Source organism: Podarcis tiliguerta (genome assembly GCF_965153285.1).
Source record: "Podarcis tiliguerta genome assembly, chromosome: 10".
NCBI lineage: Eukaryota > Metazoa > Chordata > Lepidosauria > Squamata > Lacertidae > Podarcis > Podarcis tiliguerta.
Window position 1 is genome coordinate 44,198,979 of NC_139543.1, and position 18,732 is coordinate 44,217,710.

The 18,732-nt window shown below is 39.3% G+C and overlaps 1 protein-coding gene across 22 annotated transcripts in view; it reads right to left on the minus strand.

Annotated features, from left to right (window-relative positions):
• Positions 1–2,112: 2,112 nt before the first annotated feature.
• Positions 2,113–18,732, minus strand: part of TNRC6B (trinucleotide repeat containing adaptor 6B) — a 99,824-nt gene continuing 83,204 nt past the window's right edge. For all 22 annotated transcript variants that reach the window (XM_083400417.1, XM_083400413.1, XM_083400414.1 and 19 more), the window contains 3 exons: positions 17,728–17,798; positions 16,802–16,941; positions 2,113–14,408 (listed from right to left, as the gene is read on the minus strand). In XM_083400417.1, the coding sequence (XP_083256543.1) occupies positions 14,021–14,408; positions 16,802–16,941; positions 17,728–17,798 (599 nt within the window). In that variant the 3' untranslated portion in view covers positions 2,113–14,020. The remainder of the gene's footprint in view (positions 14,409–16,801; positions 16,942–17,727; positions 17,799–18,732) is intronic.

An 18,732-nucleotide genomic window follows, 5' to 3' on the forward strand; every position in this document is an offset into this window, starting at 1 on the left:
TTCAACTTTAATTTACCTTGTTGGCTTTTATCTTCCTTTTTCCTTTCCTTGTTACATTTGCAAATAAATAATAATAATTTATAAGGGGGTAGCTAAAATCAGCAAGAAATAAGACAATCTTCCATGTAAGCAAAGGCCCAAGAGATTAGATTTTAAGTAGTAACTGTATGAGCTGCCTTTGCATATGTTTATTAACATATGTAATGTGGATGGACTGATAACATAAATGTCGTTACAGTAGAACTTGGACATTCCTCTACAGGAACAGATTTGCATTAAATTCACAGAAGGCCAAAGGAAGTACTTCACATAGCAAAATAAACTTGTGGAATTCACTGCCATGAGTTATGGGGAGGACTACTAGCTTAGATGGGACGCAGGTGGCATTGTGGTCTAAACCACTGAGCCTAGGGATTGCTGATCGGAAGGTCGGCGGTTTGAATCCCCACGACGGGGTAAGCTCAGTCCCAGCTCCTGTCAACCTAGCAGTTCAAAAGCACGTCAAGGTGCAAGTAGATAAATAGGTACCGTTCCAGTGGGAAGGTAAACGGCATTTCCATGCGCTGCTCTGGTTTCGCCAGAAGCGGCTTAGTCATGCTGGCGACATGACCCAGAAAAACTGTGGACAAACATCGAGTCTCTCGGCCAGTAACGCTGGATGAGTGCCGCAACCCCAGTTATCCGCAACTGGACTTAACTGTCAGGGGTCCTTTACTAGCTCAGATGGCTTAAAAGCAGAATGAGACAATTCGTGTGTAGGTCAAATCAGTTATTTGCCATTATAGCTATACAGAAAGTGTCTGTAAGTGGACACACTACACTTCTGAGTACAAGATACAAAATATGACCCATCACCCGCTTTGCTTGGAAGCTTCCAGAAGCAGCTGGTCGGTCGCTGCTGAAAACCAAATCCAGACAAGTCAGACCTTTGTTTGACACAGGAAAAGAATTATCGTGTAACAGTCTCTTTGCAAATCTGTTGCACTTTTGATTCCAGTGATTTTATAAGCCAGTTATTTTCAAGTTTCAGCAAGTTCAGTACAGTATCCATAATTTTGAATCTTAGGTAATTTTGTTTCCAGGGTTATGAAAGTGTGCTATTCATGATGTGGCCATTCCTTGACAACTGACATCACTTATGATGAATCTGTTGTTGACATAACAAGGTCATATAAGATTTGTAACCTTTTGTTTCTCCAAGGAGATTAAAGCAACAATTTTTGCTGTCACAGATCTGACTTGCTCAGGAGTACCTAATGAGTGTCACATCAGAGTGCAGGTTTATATTGGACTCTAGCAACTACATCACACTAGCTTTGCATACTTTCCCCCAGTGGTGAATAATAGCTTGCTTTGAGCAGTGTTTCGAAATGCAACCCTTTTATAATTGTGTTAGAAGAAACAAGCATTGTCATGTTCAATGTGTATTGTGTTGAAGAACCAGGGAAATGATAACCCATATGGTACCCTGAACATACTATAATGTACCATCAAGAAAAACATCTTCAGGGTGGGTGGCATGGACAGGGGGGAAGGGGCTTTCCTAGCCACCTTGGGAGCTCTCACATAGCTAAAGTAAGTTATTTTGGGTGTTGCTGAATTCCCAGTTCATTTCGATTCCAGTATGGATTTGAGCTCTCCTCCTCCAATATATAACAAACAAAGATATCAAGGGGATTCACATCTTCCTGCTAAATAATGCTTGTAGTTTGCCCAGCCTGCACAGATATCTGAGAGTAGACAAGTAGGTTTGACAACCGTCCATCTGTCTGGTTTCCTTGGTATCCAGTAAAGCTCAATCAGATTCTAGAACCCTTGAATTTCTCTGATACCAGAATAACAATGTGCTATTGTGTTAAGCCAAGATGCCATTTCTCAATAAAAATAGCTGCCTCCAAACCTAGGAAAAATGTGTGTGCACAATTATTTACATGACTGAGGAGATACTAAAGATAAAAATAATAAACTATCAATAGTTTATTGCTGCAAGACTGTGTAAATAGTGAGTATGAATTCCTGAAAGGAAAATGCACAGCCAAGAAATTATAGTTAACAACTGCATTTTATAGACCAAATCAACAAACAAAAATAAATTGACAAGGAGTCACAGGATTAAATGCTTAGCAGCCAAACACATTTATTAGTCTTTCTTTTTCCAGGAACCCAAAAATATTTTGTAGTTATAATGTAAGCAACTGAGTTGCACATAATACAATCATATCTTAAAAAACAAAAACAAAATAAAAACAAAAGCTGCTTAAAAGCAAAAAAACAAAAACCTTCAGAAAACGTAATATGTATTACACCATCTCTCAATTTCAATGAAATGACGACGACTTAATTCCTTATTACTCTCAACTTGTCACACTCCAATAAAACATCACCCTTTTGTTGGTTTGAAATCCAGCATGAGAAATACAGTACCTGCTATGGCAAAATACACATAAATGCAACATTTCAGCTTATTTGTACATTAGTAGCGTTTAAACATTTTATTGTCTTTTTAAGTGAAACAGTGATTTTAAGTACCACTATACTAAAATAAAAATAGAGAAGAGAGGGAGAAGGGGAGGGCAGCATGCCATGCAAGAGCACATAAAGTGCTGTGTTTCTGTGTCCATGTGAATTCCTAGGATAGAACGTAAGCTGAAATAAAAGCACTATGGGGGAGGGGAGAGAACCAAACAAACTCTAGTATGAAGACATATTGTGCCTTTTCCTATTTTCCACTATTCCACCCTTCTTGGATGCCCAACTGACAAATAGAGATGGGTACGTTATTTCAAGTATAAGGAAAAAATACTAATAGGTATCTTTGCAAAGAGCCTCAATACATGTATCCACTATTATGCCTGCTTGGGGGAAGGGACAGTGTTTCAGGCAATAGCATTTCAGCTGTACCTTCGTATTACCTATTTATGTGCAAAGTAGAAAAGCTGCCTTTTCTAATCAAGATGTTTTGGACATAGAATATTGTTTACTTCACAAATAAGGCTAGGTGGAGTTAAACTTCTTTCGTTTTCCGTTAAGACATTTTCCACTACATGGCTTGCTCACCAGAAATGAAGCATAATTCACTAAGTTGGATATCCACAATTGGTCATTTTCCTGATCGGTTCTTTGTAAACATAGCCCCAGAGGAGCTCTGAAATTAAAGCAGCATTTCAAGTCTCTGTCTAACCAGTGGATGCTAAAGTAGTTCTAAACTCCACTGCTTTTTTCATCCCTCCCTCAAAAAAATAAAAAGTTTGTTTTAAAGAAAGCAGTGCATATGTATTAGCAGAGCAAAGCTGCTGTTTGTTTTTGTTAGGTGATCTGCACTTCAGTTTTCTTGCCCCAACTAGTGGAAGGTGGAATCTTGAGTGAGCATTCATATATGTATGCATGTATCTACACACACACACACAAACAAACAGATACAGATACAAATACACCTGCATCATGTTGAATTTGATCACCGTAGAACTTTTAATCACCTAACAGTTGTGGACAGAGCTGCTCCTTGGGGAGTAAAGGATGAAAAAGATTAAGGGAGTGTCCAACATGGAGACTTCAAATATAGAATGGAACCAAATCTTAGGTTTTCCAAGATCCGAATGCTGGGCTCAATATGCACATCCCTGAGATGCACGTCTAAGATTGAAGAGAGAATGATGTCCATAATAGATCAGAAAAGGGAGGAAGCAGCAAAGACTCCCTAACTATGGAATTTACCCCAAACCTCTTATTCCACCCTTCCTCCCAAAGATTTTGAGAAGGCTGTAAGGCATATTCACAAGCAGCTCTTATTAATGAACATTACTGTGTTTCCATGTTTTATTGGCATACAATGGCTTGTGTATATTGGGAATGAGGCAGCATATGTTTAACACACAAACAGGAAAGCAAGTTTGGATAGTGTCCCCATCTTTAAGCCAACAACGTGACAAATATTGTCATTTTACAGAACTCATATAAACTACACAGCAATGTCTCCTTTCCCAAATGCAGCAGATGTGCTGCCATTGTTAATCTAACAAAAAAGTCCATGTCTAATTAAAAGGGGGACATACAAAAGATGGCAAACTTTACATATTCCAATTCAAGAGGAAGTGTACTTTATTTTTAAAATGTGTCTGTTAAAAGACTGGCTTTTCTGTATGCTATATGTGGAACTCGAGGGAGATTTGTGAATAGTTTAGCTCTTTAGCTCCTTCCTTCTTGTTAAAAGTAGTTTAAAGTATTTGATGGCTTAACAAGTAAAAAATAAAATACACTGTTTCCTCTCCTATTTCCTCTTTGCACATCCCTGAGATGTACGTCTAAGACTGGGAAAGGAGGTAGCCTGCTAGTTACACCTCCATATAATAATACTTATAAAAAGTACTTTTTCTTTGAAGCACTTCACAAAAACCTGTAGTCAATCCTCACAAAACCCCTGTGAGGTAGGTAAGTATTATTATCCCCATTTTACAGATGGGGAAACTGAGGCAAAGGTTAAATGACTCTTGCCTAAGGCAAAAAGAGGGAAGAGTAAAGGCCAGGATTAGAACTCAGGAGTTTCAGCCTCATGATCCAGTCTTCAAACCACTAGGACAAATGTAGGAACAGTATCATCTCACTAAGTATGAAAGAGAATATACAAGGCCAGTAACGCTAAAGGTAAATATGCACCACGAGGTATTTTGAGACAAAGAGCTGGAAACTTTTCCCCTTCAACAAACAACAACAAAAAAAGGCAATCTACCAGATAAGAATCCTGATAAGATCACATCTGCAAGGCAAGTATGCATGTGAGAATGAGCGGTCAAGGCTATTTATTATTCATTACAGTACTGTGAACACCAACAAAAAATTGCTGTGTGAGAAAAAAACACTGAATTATAGGTAGGAGAATTTCTTGGCTATGATGATGCCAAGGTGAAATGAGGCAGATACCACAGTTCACAACACCCAAGGGAGACTTGTAAAGGAAACACACCTCCATTAACATGGGAAGCAGCCTCTACATTCGGAACGTAAGCAAGTGAAATCTTTCTCCTTTCAAAGCAGCTTCTTGCCAGCAAAAGCATCCATATAAATTTCCTCTTCTAGTCTCTATCACTCGCCTCCATTTTAATAGTGGTAGTATTAGCTCAAAGAAGTCACAGATGGTGACTAGCATGCCGTCTTCCTTGAACAGTTCTGATGAACATTAGAAGACAAGGAATTGACTAATGCCAGTGCAGTATATATTCTACAGCAGTTCCAAGCTGGCATTGCTATTTTATGTTTCATCTGCGATGGGAATTGGTAGAAACTTTTAGGACAGAGTTTTGGAAAGGCATGCAAGGAAAAGCCACATTGTAATTCTCCTGAGGAACAAGGGCAGTTGTAAAGGAGAACAAGTTGTAGAGTAAATCCTTAAAGACAGTGCATGAGGTGCCATTTCCTGAGGTTGAACAAATGGAGGAGGTGCTATGTAGATAAATTCTCTCCTTGGGCTGTTTTGTGTCATGCTGCTGATTCTGGTCTAACACTGCATGGCAAGAAAGCACAGTCCTGTGAAACAGGCAGACATGACTTCATTTCTGAAGTTGATTTTAATTCCCTCCAAAAACAAATCTGCCTGGCAATCAAATAAGTCAACTTCTCTGAAGAGATGGGTTCCATTAAGTCCTCCCATGACATGAACCTCTTTCCTCCTACATCAGTGTTGGAATTCAATGGACACAGAAACATTTTCAACAGTTTCGCAGGACTCTCTTTTCCTCCCCCAAACCATCTCTTGCTGAATGCATAGTTTACAATTCACTTACAAGAAAAAGAAGCAATGCTGACCACATATGGGACCTTTTTTTTGTTTGAAAAAGAAACAACCGCTTCTTAAAGTTCAGTATCAAAATTCACATTTGCATAATAATACATTTCAAGGCCATTAGAGAGGAATGAGAGCGAAGCAAGAAAGCTGCAGCATCTCTCCTCCCTTTGTCTTCCTGAATGGAGATGAAGAGAGCCTGCTAGAGCTTTCATTTGGGAAGGTTGCTGAGAGGTGCTACAGCAGCTCTTGATTTTGTACACCTTGCATTTGAGGTGGGGAGAAGAAGAGGTGGAATATATATGAAAAAAACAAATGAAAGTAGACACTGCAGATTCCCATGTTTAGCTACAAACAGCTTCAAAGAAACAAAGAATTACTTTTTGATTAAAAAACAACACTTCTTCCTCACCATTTCAAAAACATCTTATTTTCTTGTGTAATACCCTGTTCATTTAAATGGCAACAATAAGTGTGCTAGAAGTTATAGGGTAGATTTTTTTCTTTCTATTATCAGGACACTGATAGAGGGCAAAAGTGTGCCTACACCCAAGAATGGTAGAAGCTACAAAATACCTTCTTCTCTACATGCATAAATGTGTCTCAAACATCACTGCGTTTCATTTTCCAGTGCTTAAAAAAAAAAAAAGTTAAAGCAAGCCACATACACAAATGTAATAGGTACATAATACATATACGAATTCAACCAGCAACGGAGCACTAGCCTAAAAATGTCAACATGTGAATTACAACCCATCCACACCTGGATGCATCTGCCACACACAACTGCATACTGCGCAGCTTAGAGACCAGCCCCAAAAGACACTGTATGTCAAAAGGTACCAGCAGGCTGGAATCTTTGCATTTGACCTTTAGAGAGAATAAACTGACTATCATCTCCCCCCTGTCAAGCCCAAGTAGTCTTCTCGGACTGACAGTCACATACTCACAAAGGCACATTCAGAGATACCACATTTAACTTACTGCTTGTTCAAAACTAAAAACAAAACACAACCCTAAAAAAACCCACAAGGGAATGTTAAGCGCTTATATCCCAAATCCCATACCTACTGACCCAGCAAGAAGCATCACAATGTATCACTTCATGAGACCCTATTCTACCTTCAGAAGGTACATATTATGTTAAGAAGTTAACGCCTCTTTTTGCATAAATGATTTTTTTTTTCATTTTTGGCTTACACAATTTGGAATACAGCACACCCTCACTATAAAGCTCTGTTGTAAGGCTACTCCCTAAAGTAAGGCTGCTCTAACTTGGCTCCCTTTGTTTCCTTTATGCCCTGCCCCTTCCCACCCAAACTTCAAAGCACTCAGCACTTAATATAAAAGGAGGGTGAGCCAGTCTGGCTGGGATAAGGAAGGAGAAGAAAAGCACTTGATATTCACAACCATGCCACAAAAATTATTATCCAGCAAGCAAAGCAATCTTTATAAGGAGGACTCAATTAACCGCTGCATTTTCTAATACAGAAAGACAATATGCATTTATTTTCTCTGATTAAAACATGGTAAGAAATGAGGAACTGTAGTTCTTTGAATGCATTAACTGGCATACTATTACCTAAGATGAGGCACTAAGCGCTTAAAAAAAACCCACCACTTCTTGCTCGACACTGTCCAACTGTGTTGTTTACCCATGGAACATTTCTCCATATTCTTATTTTATTTTGCTCCATGGACAGCTAATCATATGTCAAAATATACCCACAGGCTGCCTGGCACAATGCTTTAACTTCAATAACCTGGATTTGTGTTAAAATGGATGGTTGTCAGGCTCAAGTAAAAACACATTCAAACTCTATGGCTAAAAAAAAAAATGCATTTTAAAAAAAGACAAGGGTATATATAACTCTAGCTATCACCACTGCCAAGTACATGAAGAAACTGGCTCTTAGTTGAGGTTGATTCTTTTGATCCTTCTATGGCCCATGTCTCTGAGAAATTTGTAAATATATGCCATACTGCACAAACTTAAGAAGCAGGTATGTTGACACTGTTCCATATCACACATTTGGTAACGTCTATGGTGCCTGTTAAATATCCTCTCAGCCATGTGAAACTGCTTATCTGTATCTGACATGGCCATGGAGAACAGTTAAAGGGCACTTAGGTTGGTCTGACAACTGCTAGCATCTGATGAGGCCTGACAGTCAGAAGATCAGGTTAGAATTTTGTTCCCTATTGTAGCATAAGAGGGGAATAATCCTTTTAATTTGGCGACTGTTTGTATACATTTTAGCAATGTTCTGAAGGAGGATAAAAGCTATCTCCAGCACAAAATTTGTTTGTTTTACTCCTTTCACCCATCCTTAAGAGCACTACAGAATTTTCTTAGAAATTTACTAATTCGTAACAGATCAAAACTGTATGACCAAATTGTATGGATCAGAGTCAATATATACTTTTTTTAAAAATCAGCAAAGTTTTAAACCTTTGAGAGGGATTGCTACATAGGAAAATCTGCAAAATATTATTGGAATAAAGAATAAACAAGATTACATCTTTGCTGATTAAGCCTTGTATTCAACAGGTGTAACTGTTACTACCAAATCATCCATCTACATAATGCTCCCAATATCATTAGCATATCATAACATGGAGACTAATCAGCATTCAAATGAACAGCTGTAGCTTTGTGGAAAATTAGGGAAACCAGTAATATAGATTTTATCCATCTTCCTTCAGTCAGTATCCCTCCAATCAATGCATGCCTCGGAAAGCATGTATTCATTTCAGAATGCATCATTTTAACTGCATTTTGGGTAGCATTTGTATTATATGCAGAGTGTTTTTGCTGTTGCATATTTATAATGAAGGAACAATACAGCTAAACTAAACAGAACCTTCTCAGGGGAGGACAGAGTATCTCAGTTAGCTAATACTATAAAAAAATAAAGGTGAGTGATTTGAACACTACTATTTGGATGACAGTGAAGATCGGGTAACATTTGCCACGGCAGTGGAGGACAGAATAGAAAGAGGTGTTAATACTTGTTACACTTGCCAGTTCAAATGCCTGCACTGAAAATCAATCAGGAAATGTCTGTCTGTTTATATTCACTAATTTATTTTTAAAATTTTCAAAGATAAGGTGAAGAGTTTTGCTTTGGCTAAGTGGCAGAGGGAAAACATGCTTTTAACATATTCCTTTACAAAGGGAACCCAAGAGTGAAGGAAAAGCTCACTCTACCCACTTTATACGGGTGCACTGGAAAAGACTGCAACCTTCCCAGAATGGTTCGGCATGTCATAATAAGCAGCTTTCTGGGAATAGTACTATTATAGGAAAGGTGTTATTGCAAGACCCATCCAATTAGATGCTGGTTCTGGCAGTAGGTTCATATAGGCCATATATTAAAAGAGTGAATAGATCCAAAATAGGGCTATTTTTTAAGTTGGGCATGTGCATTTAAAATATACAACTAAAAAGGAGGACAAAACATTGATATGGACTGTTTCTCCTTTTCATGAAGGGAGCAACTTTATAAAACGAAAAATTTGACACGTGGCTTCAAGCTGCGCAGGGTGCTCTGGCAATCTGAAGAGGTCTCCAACACCCCATGAGACCTCTGGCCTTTTTGTGTGTGTGTGTAGAACATACATGAAAATATAGTAACACCACCCACAAAACAGCTGCAGAAAACATTTTCTCAAGTATAGTTTAGTGCTTAGTTCCCAAAAGTATCATCCTCACTGGCCAGAGAACATAGCAGATTCAAAACAGAAAAGGTGTTTGGAAACCTGTATTGCTATGGTCCAAAGGGCTGATTAAACATTCCAGGTATTCATCAGGGATGGAAGGTTGCCAAGATTGATATTTTAGTTCACTTCTTCAAAAATATGACAAACTTCAATATGCATAGGTTGAAATGTTGAGAGGTAAAGGATGCTTTAAATATGACAGAGTTACACATTTACCTTTCTACCTTCTTCAGCAGTTGTCAGCCAAGTAACAGGCTTTTGTAATTTTCCACTTAAAAAAATATATAGGGGGAAATAAGTCAAAGCCTCTGATAAAGCGTTCAGATAAATAACTTCTTTTAAAAAAACAAAAGGGGGCTCCTCTCACTGGCCTATCACACTAGGAATCAGTTGATGCATTTTTTTTCAAGGTGCAATTTGGGAAACAATGCAACACACAATTAAAGAACACACAACCGATGTCACAGAAAACCAGGCATTACTTCACACTTCTATTTGAATAGTTCAAAACAAGAAAGTAGTAATGCATGAAAATTGCCCTTAGATTTCAAAGAAAAATGTTTACATGTATGTTATTTTATATGTAACTCTTTGCACGGCAGGCCTTTGAGGCTTCTATTCAGCATGCTCAAGAGAAATGCTTTTTGTTTTAGAAAAATGGGTTCATTTGTTTCCTTGGAGTGACTAGACTGCATATGTCTTTTGTAGGATGCAAGGATGTATTACAAAGGCACTAAAGCGGCTTGTTATTTTCATTCTAACAAAAATGCTTCAAGCACATTAAGTCCTTCTCTCTTTGTGCTGGAAGCTCTGAGCTATCCATCCCAGGAAAAAGCTGCAGTAAACTGGTTCTTAAGAATGGGAGTCCCAGTAGCTGGCAGCAGCAGTTAATATATCTCACCTCCAACCCACTTCCCAAAATTTCTCATTTACACATCTCTGGTTGATAAATGGAAAAAGCAAACAAAAAAAATCTTCAAAATGATTAAAATACACCAAGCCATTTTCCCCAGGTACACTTCACTGATTTCTCCCACATTCCTCTTTCCCTATTTTCTGTTTTAAAATTAGTAAAAGTTAAAACAGCTCCATTACTGGGTCACAATAAAGATTTTGCTTCTCTGAAGCACTGTCAATCTAAAAGTGGTTTCAAGAAGCACCATCCTGTACTCCCAGCAATTCTTCTTAACTGTGGTTGACTGATTTAGTCAAATCAAAATGCATTTTTTTACTCTTTTTTAACTTTTTATTTTAAAAAGGTGCTTGGAGGAAGATTTTATGTTCACTGTGAAACAACTAGATGATCATACTTTCATTCATATGCAATCCTCTCCCCCACTCATCTGCACACGCACTTCCACTTGAGACTAAGCTCTAAAAGTATAAATCTTTTCACAACTTGGACTTTTAAGAATACAATGAATTTGTGTTGCTGCTACTGAGAATTCTTTTGTAATCAATTTGTACTTTAAATTTTTTTTGATCCCCAGTTCTGACAATTGGAGTTTGTATTAGTTAGATTTTGTTTTTCAAATTTTTTGCTTTTTGTAAAGAAAAAAACTTTTAAACTTTTTGAAGATTCAGGAACTTGTAAAAGTTTACGAAAGAAACAACCATCTATCTAGGATAAGGTAAAGGTTAAATAAACCATCTTCGAAAACTGGCTTCCTACCCTAGAATTCCTGAGAATGCTTGCAAATTTAAAGCAGGAAAATAAATGTTAAAACACAAAAACACTGTTAAATGCTCCCAGAGTTAGTCTTCATCTTATATATATATATATATTTATATATGCACACGCACTTTTTGGTCTTTTTTTAAAAAGTTTTTAATTTTTTCCCTTTAAGCTTGTGATGGAAGAACATTTTAGCTTTTCATTTTTTAAATATGTCATATCCCTCATTATGTCTTGTAAACAAGAGGGGCTCTAGCACCCGGCTTTCACCGTAGTATCGTAATGAAATCAACAAATCCAAAGTGCAGGCAAAGGGACCGTAGGGCAGGTTGGGAGAGAGTGATAACACAGTAGTGAACCTGCTTGTGTGTCAAGTCACATATTGGAGCACATAGCTGCTTTCTAGGCCATGAGGTGCAGTATTCCGATGTCCTCCCAGCTCAGAGCTTTTTTTTATTATAGTTTGTCCTGCATGCTTTCAACACTGAGGCCCCAGAGACAAATACAGCTGTTTTAGGAGCAGGCATGTGTAGGGGCTGCAAGGGAAACTTAACTGGCAGGAATGGGGGGGAACATTTTGCTTCAACTTACAAGATACAATGACAAAAGGAGAAATAGGGAAACACTTAAAAGATCCACATATGCTGCAGATTCTGAAGGTTAAATACGCAACACCTGTCTATGTTTACCACTCAACTTCACAGCAAAATAACAGGCAGATGTAAATGCAGTAATCCCCTTATTTAGTCTTCCTGTGAAACCGAGTTCATGTACAGAATTCACAACTCCTCCCTTTCTACATAAATGTGAGGAATTTTTTGCTTTAATTTTGCTATCAATACTTATATAGCAGACACCACTGATTTTTTTTAAAAAAAATGAAACTGCTGAAGGAGAAAGAATCTTCTGTTGTGATCCTGTACATTATGATCTGCTACTTCCAAGTACCGGAGTTATGTAGGTATTTGCTGGTACAGAATATTGCAGCACTTTTGTTATTCAGTATAATGCAGAGCTAGCAAAAATCCAGAGCTAAGTTCTAACACTTCAAAGAATAATGCCTCCTTCTCCCTGTTCTTATCCTGTCTGCCCATCTTCAAAATTGCTTTGCGTAAAGGCAATGTTTGCTACGGCTTTCTTCACAACAAGCAATTCTGTCCCAGTGCACACACTGGCTATCTTCTGAATTAAGTATAGGTCTCCCCTATCCTGCCCAGAGTACTACTACACTGTTGTTTAAAAAAATAAAACAACAACAACATCATCAACAACAACATCAACAACATACAACCTTTCTTTAAATACCGACAATAAAAAGCAACAGTACAGGGAAAAGTAAAAATAATAAAGGTGCAATACTTTATAAACAAAAGAAGTCTTTGCTAGTTATATGCCTGCCTAAGCAAAGCCTAAGCAAGACATACACAGGAAATACACAGAGAAAAAATGCTCAAAGTACACACTGGTTTAAGAACATTCGTAAGTAAACGTTTCTGTCAGTGATGGTCTGGTGCTGTAATACACCTAGGCCTGGCACAGGTAACGCTCACTATGGAGAAAGGAGAACAAAAGTTGCTGCATGTGCTTTCACAATACAAGATAGGCCAGCAAACTACTGACATTTTAGTTTTGTCACAAACAGCAGACCACTTAAGAAAATACAGTTAGGCCTGAATTATGGTGGATTTTCCATGAAAGGATAAGAACCTTAGTATGCAGACTTGAGGAATAGCTACAGGATTTGGTTCTTAAGGACTGCAGAAGCTTCAACTATTACATAGGTCTTTGTCACAAAGAAATGTGATGCCCATTACCCCCTGGTGTCCCCCAAAAGGTGAAAGGCCTTGTCATAAAAAGTAAGCTTGGGTTCACTCAAAAAGTCTCATTAGAGACACAAATACACTTCTAGGCAAAACAGATCACCCCCCTCCCCACCCTCAAAACCCTGAACTCCCACACGGGCACCCCCTCACCAAATCCTTAGGATATGGCAGTGTTTTGCTCTATGACAGGGTCAGAACAAGATCTGTACTGCGCTGAATACCCTGCTAAAATAAAAATACCACCGACAGATTTTAACACAGGTCAATTTGATTTTGCACCAGTCACAGGCACCATCATTATTCAGTTTAAGAGTCTAGCCAGGTAGGTTGCTGACCAACAGCAATGCAGCTTTCCAAGACAAAAATGCGCACACACGCACACAATCATGCTCACATACACGCTCTCACAGAAACACACACACACACGGGGCAGTTACATGTGCCAGAACATACTGGTATATATCAACCAGCCAATCACAAAGTGTTTTTTTTCCTTTTTTTGTTTTTTAAAGTGAGGCTCCGTCAAGTCTTCCCCTCCCACCCCACCCCCAATTCTTTTGAACCCTGCCCCTTCCCGACATAGTAGACCTAAGGACGGAAACACACCCAGTGCAAACAAAGTTAAAAAGCTATTTTTCAGTATATATGTTTCGTAGCAACAACTTCCGTATAACATGAAAAAGTGAAAAACTAGAAACTAATTTTTTTAAATTTTTGTGTTTAGATTTGAATGGTATGTGTACTTGCTTCACATTGTCTTTCTAAGTTGGCGTTCATGATTCAAGTATTTCAAGAGTGATATGTTCTCTTTTTGGATTCATATTCCAAACGAAAAAACTGAAGTTATAAGGGAGGCAACTATGTGCTCAGACAGTCCTGTCAATGACCCACCTTTTTTTCTCTCTCCATTTTCTTTTTTCCTTTTAAAATGTATTTATTGCAAGTTGAAAAAAAAGAAAAGGTCAAGTTAGTGCTGCTGCTGTTCCAAAAAAGGTCACGAGGTCAGAGTTGAAAGTTTTAAGTTCAGATTGAATCCGACCCTCCGCCTAGAAGGTCTCCAGGTAGTAAGGGAGCAGGGCTTCCCATCCTGTGGGGATCTTCTACACTCTGAACCCCCCACAAGCTTGAAGAGTAATTCGGGGAGGCCCATAATGAAGCACCAGCAAGGTCACCCCCACTGCTGCTGCCACCACCGCTGCTCCACTGCCCAAGCCCTGTTGACCCACCAAAAAGATTCAAAGCAGGTCCCACTGGATCTGTCTGATTCTGTCCTGTCTCTAGAGACTGCCAGCCTGCTGCAGGTGTGCTGGGTGTTGCTGCAGGTGTAGAAGGCTGAGCTTGTGCCAGAAAGCGACTAACCTCCTCGTCTGTGGCAAACTCAGCCAAGATGGTAGTGTTTCCCAAAACACACCTAAAAAAATAGGGTAGAATGAACAGAAACAAAAGTTAACAGGAAAATATATCCCAGAAACATGAGCCAAATCCACAGTTTAACATTGCAAAGAATATATAGTTCAACAAAGAAAATTAGTATGAGCAGCAGAACAATATTTATATAGTGCCCTCATCCATACTACATTTGTTTTCCAGAATTAATATTGTTTTCTTTTACTTTAAAAGAAAAAAAAAAAAAAGGTTTAAGCATGTATGCATATTTTTGCAAAAGTTTTTCCAAATTTGGAAGCTGATATACAAACGAGATTTCTGAGAATAGTGGTAAGAATCGCAAATATTCATACTGGGGCCCTAACATTTGTCCAAATATTAGCGTACTTTTGCAAGGCAAGTTAAGACCCAGTTTGTAGCCCACTGCAAGCAGCGTCATGGTCACCTCACAAATGTGCAAGTCCACTGCTTTCCCCAAGAGCCCACAAACTTATGGCAGCAACAAAATTTGCATGTTCTTCGTGTACAAAAAAACTGCAAATGTAAATGCTGTCATGAAACATGCACCAAAAATATTTCTTCTTTCAGGATGAATACAAGCATAGATATACCATCCACAATTTTTGGTTAAGAAAGCCACTTACAGGCAAGAATCATAAATTTCATGCTTCTCACATAATCCTTCAAAACTCCCTGAGGGGAGAGGCAGCGCAAGCATCCTGTTGAGCTGTTACCATCCAGCTGCTAGTGGTGGCCCCTACCCCAGCAGACAGCCCTCTTCCCCAGAGTGAGGGGAGAAGAAACAAATGAAGCTGAAACTCATGAGCACAGGGCAAAAGAGCACAGAAGACAAGGAAAAGCTAGTAAAGAACATGTCTGCCCAGAATAGATGAAGTGCAAACGTGAAACTTCAGAGGTGTATAGCCAGATCTCATCCACCTGGGGTAACTGAACTAAACTACAACCATGCCTCTTCCAGATGCTTCCCTTTTTATTTACATATGGGAAACCAAGATTTGATTTTATCAAACCAGGATCAAATGGTGCTTTGATATACTAGTTTATTAATTAATTAACTACGGTTAAATAAACCAATTTCCTGTATTCAGATGAAAATGGAAGCTGCAGTTTTTTCAAAAAGTGACAGAGCTTTAAATTTCCCTTGCCCCTTCCCATTCAAAGTAGAGAGAAGGAAGAGCAGAGGGAGCATATAAATCTGAGGCTTGCTGTAGTTCAAGTAAGTAACAACAAACTATGCTTTGCCATGCCTCAATCAGGTCATAATCAAAGCTTTGACTTATCTAATCTCTTCTCTATTCTCACTCAAATAGTTAACCAAACTGAAATGTAATTGGATACAGTAATGAGAATACTGTACTAATTGAACATCCTTTTGAGATCCTTATTAAAATATTTTAAGTTAACAGAAAGATTTCAAAAGCTTTTAGAGAGAATACTAATTTAGCTTTTAAAAAGAGGCACACCATTACCTGAAATATTTTTGTTTGCTTTTTCAGTTTGCCAAACTAGTGGAAGGCCACAAAATGGACTTTGCCTGGAGGTGAGAACAGTTCAGCCAGATAACAGAATATGCCTGTACCTTCTAGATACTGCGTAAGAGCCCTGTTGGATTAGAGAACGGACCATCTAGTCTAGCATACCTGGTGTCCGTGCTTCTCCCCTGGGCTCCCCTGTCCAGGGAAAGGTGAAGACTAAAGGAGAAACTCCAGTGCCAGCCAGAAATGGCACACACAAGCTCCTTTTGCTGCCGCACAAGTAAACTGTGAGACAGGGAACTGTTGCTGTTGCACTACTGCGCAAATCAGTTGTCCAGCATCTATTTCACTGTGTAGAGCATTTGAGCTCTTTGGGGCAGCAGAAGCTGCCTGGGTGCCTTCCTGTGGGCTCTGGGGGAGAGCCTCCTCGTGAAAAATACAGAGCTCTTCCTCAGAGCTGGCCAAGTCTGCCTCCTTGGTCAGGGAGGCAAAAGGAGAGGCGGGAAGGGCATTAAAAGAAAGAAAATTACAAGGAAAAAGAAATTAAATAAGAAATGGAAAAATGCAAGCTAAAAGAAAATAAATGAGAATGAAAAAATGTGCTGGGTCAGGAGTCTTGCAGCACTAGAGACCTGTCTGACCAACTTGAGAGGCAAGGCAGGTCTGGCAAAAGTGGGGATGGCGCCTCCCCCAGCCAAGGATCCTTAATTGACCCTGCCTGTCCAGCCAGATGGGAGGAGCCATCCCAGTGTATATGCTGCCCCTCCAGGAGCCCCTGGCGGAAAAAACTGTTTAATGCCATTTCAAATCTGGGCACTAGGCAAACAAAACACATTACTGGGCTACCTCTTGCACACAAGACTTCCATCTACCGACAAAATGAGGTTGCAAATGGTCATGAAAGGTTGTTGGTGTAACTCACATGTGCAGTGCAGTCTGGGCCTTGGCTGCCTCCTGCTTGGTGCTGTATCGGATAAGGGCGGTGCCTTGGGTCAGGTTGAGATGGAATGTCAGCAGTGGACCATGCTGCATGCAGATGGTCCTCAAAGTTGACCCATCAATCTTGTGAAGAACAGATTGGAAGAACAAAGACAAACAGCAGGTTTATGGGTGTTTATATATTTGTAAATATATCTGAAATAGTATGGTTAATATTCAAACCAAAAATATCAGGCAATTACTGTAAATGCCACAAGAGAAATAAACTAAGCTCAAAATACAGTGGTACCTCTAGTTACGGACTTGATCTGGTCCGGGGTGCCGTTCGCACCCTGAAAAGTCTGTAACTAGAGCGCCACTTCTGCACATGTGCTAAGTGTGCAGAATGCTTCTGTGCACGCGCACGGGGCAAAACCTGAAAGTATACGCTTCTGGGTTTGCCACGTTCGCAAACTGAAAAGACGCAACATGAACCTAATGCAACACAAGGTATGACTGTACTGAGAAAGCATGGTGTCTCAGCAGACACAAACAAAAGCTGAAGGAACCTTACAGGCCTTTGTTTTTGGCTGCAGTGCTGGAAACATTCTGTGGTTTCGCTATGAAAACATAAGAGAGAAAACTAGCCATTCTGCCTAGCATCCTGAAGACTGGGAGTTTTGTAAAAAAACACTATGTTTTGCATTCACAAAATTGCTTACTTACCTAACTAAAACAAGCACTGCAATTAATTCACAATCCAATAAAAAAAAGCTGAAAATGTGGTTTACAGTAGGTCTCTCATGTCCTAAACACACTGTCATACTAGTTAGCTTGTGTTGGTACATAAATACAATATTTATTTAAAATAATCAACAATTCAGAATAGTCTTGTTTCAGTAATAAAAAGGAAGCAGAAGACAGAAATACCTGCGGAGTGAGATTGTGAAGAACCAGCCAGTAGCTGGGACGAACAGATCCACCATCACTCCAGGTAGAGGCTGCAAATGATTAAACAGTAAGCAGGATACATTTGGATGAGAACCTACTTCAAAATTTATCTTAAACAGAAAACCAGAATGAATTCTGTGCTTTATAGAAACCATTTCACTTGCCACATTTAACATGAAAGACAGGGTTGTTCAAGTGGTCACTGGTGCAGCTACACATATGGATTCTGCAGTCGCACAAAGTAACATTCAGAACTTTCAAAAGATAAGAGCACACTCAAAGGAGTATGGCTTCTACCTTCCCAACAATTTCCTATTGCGGCAGCTATATAAAGAAACATGAGACGGAGAGCAGGTCAAAATGACATTTGCAGTTACAGTATCAGGTGGAACTATAGCTGCTGAGGCTCAAATCATGACAGGAATGCAGAACTGAGAAGACAAGATGAGATGTTTTGCCTGGGAGTTGACTCCTGGCTGGAACACATACAGAAATCAACACTAAAGGGGACACATTCTCAGATGGGTGGATGACAGTTCTCAAGGCCATTGGCCCCAGAATCTAGGTTGAACTGCCGTGTCAGCAGCCACCCAAATAAGGCAGGAGTGGAGAACCTTTTTCAGTCAAAGGAGGACATTTCCTTCTCTGCAATCTTCCAAGGGCCACATGACAGTGGGGGTGAGGCCAGAGGCAAAAGTGGATGAAGCAACAAATGCAATTTTTTAGCTTTTGTACAGTATGCTAGTTTCTACACACACTCACACAATTCTGTCTATCCTCCCTCCAGAAATTCAAGTGACATTAGCAGAGTTCAAGGACACATTGCAGCCTGGCAAAAACATTTGGGGTGTTAAGCGCAACCAGTGAAGGTTACTGCCTGGGGAAAGTTCCAAGGGAAAGACAGAAAGGCCTGGAGTGCAGAATTCAACCCCTGGGGCTGAGGTGCCTCAATCATGCAATAAGGTTTCAAGCTCAGCCAGAGGA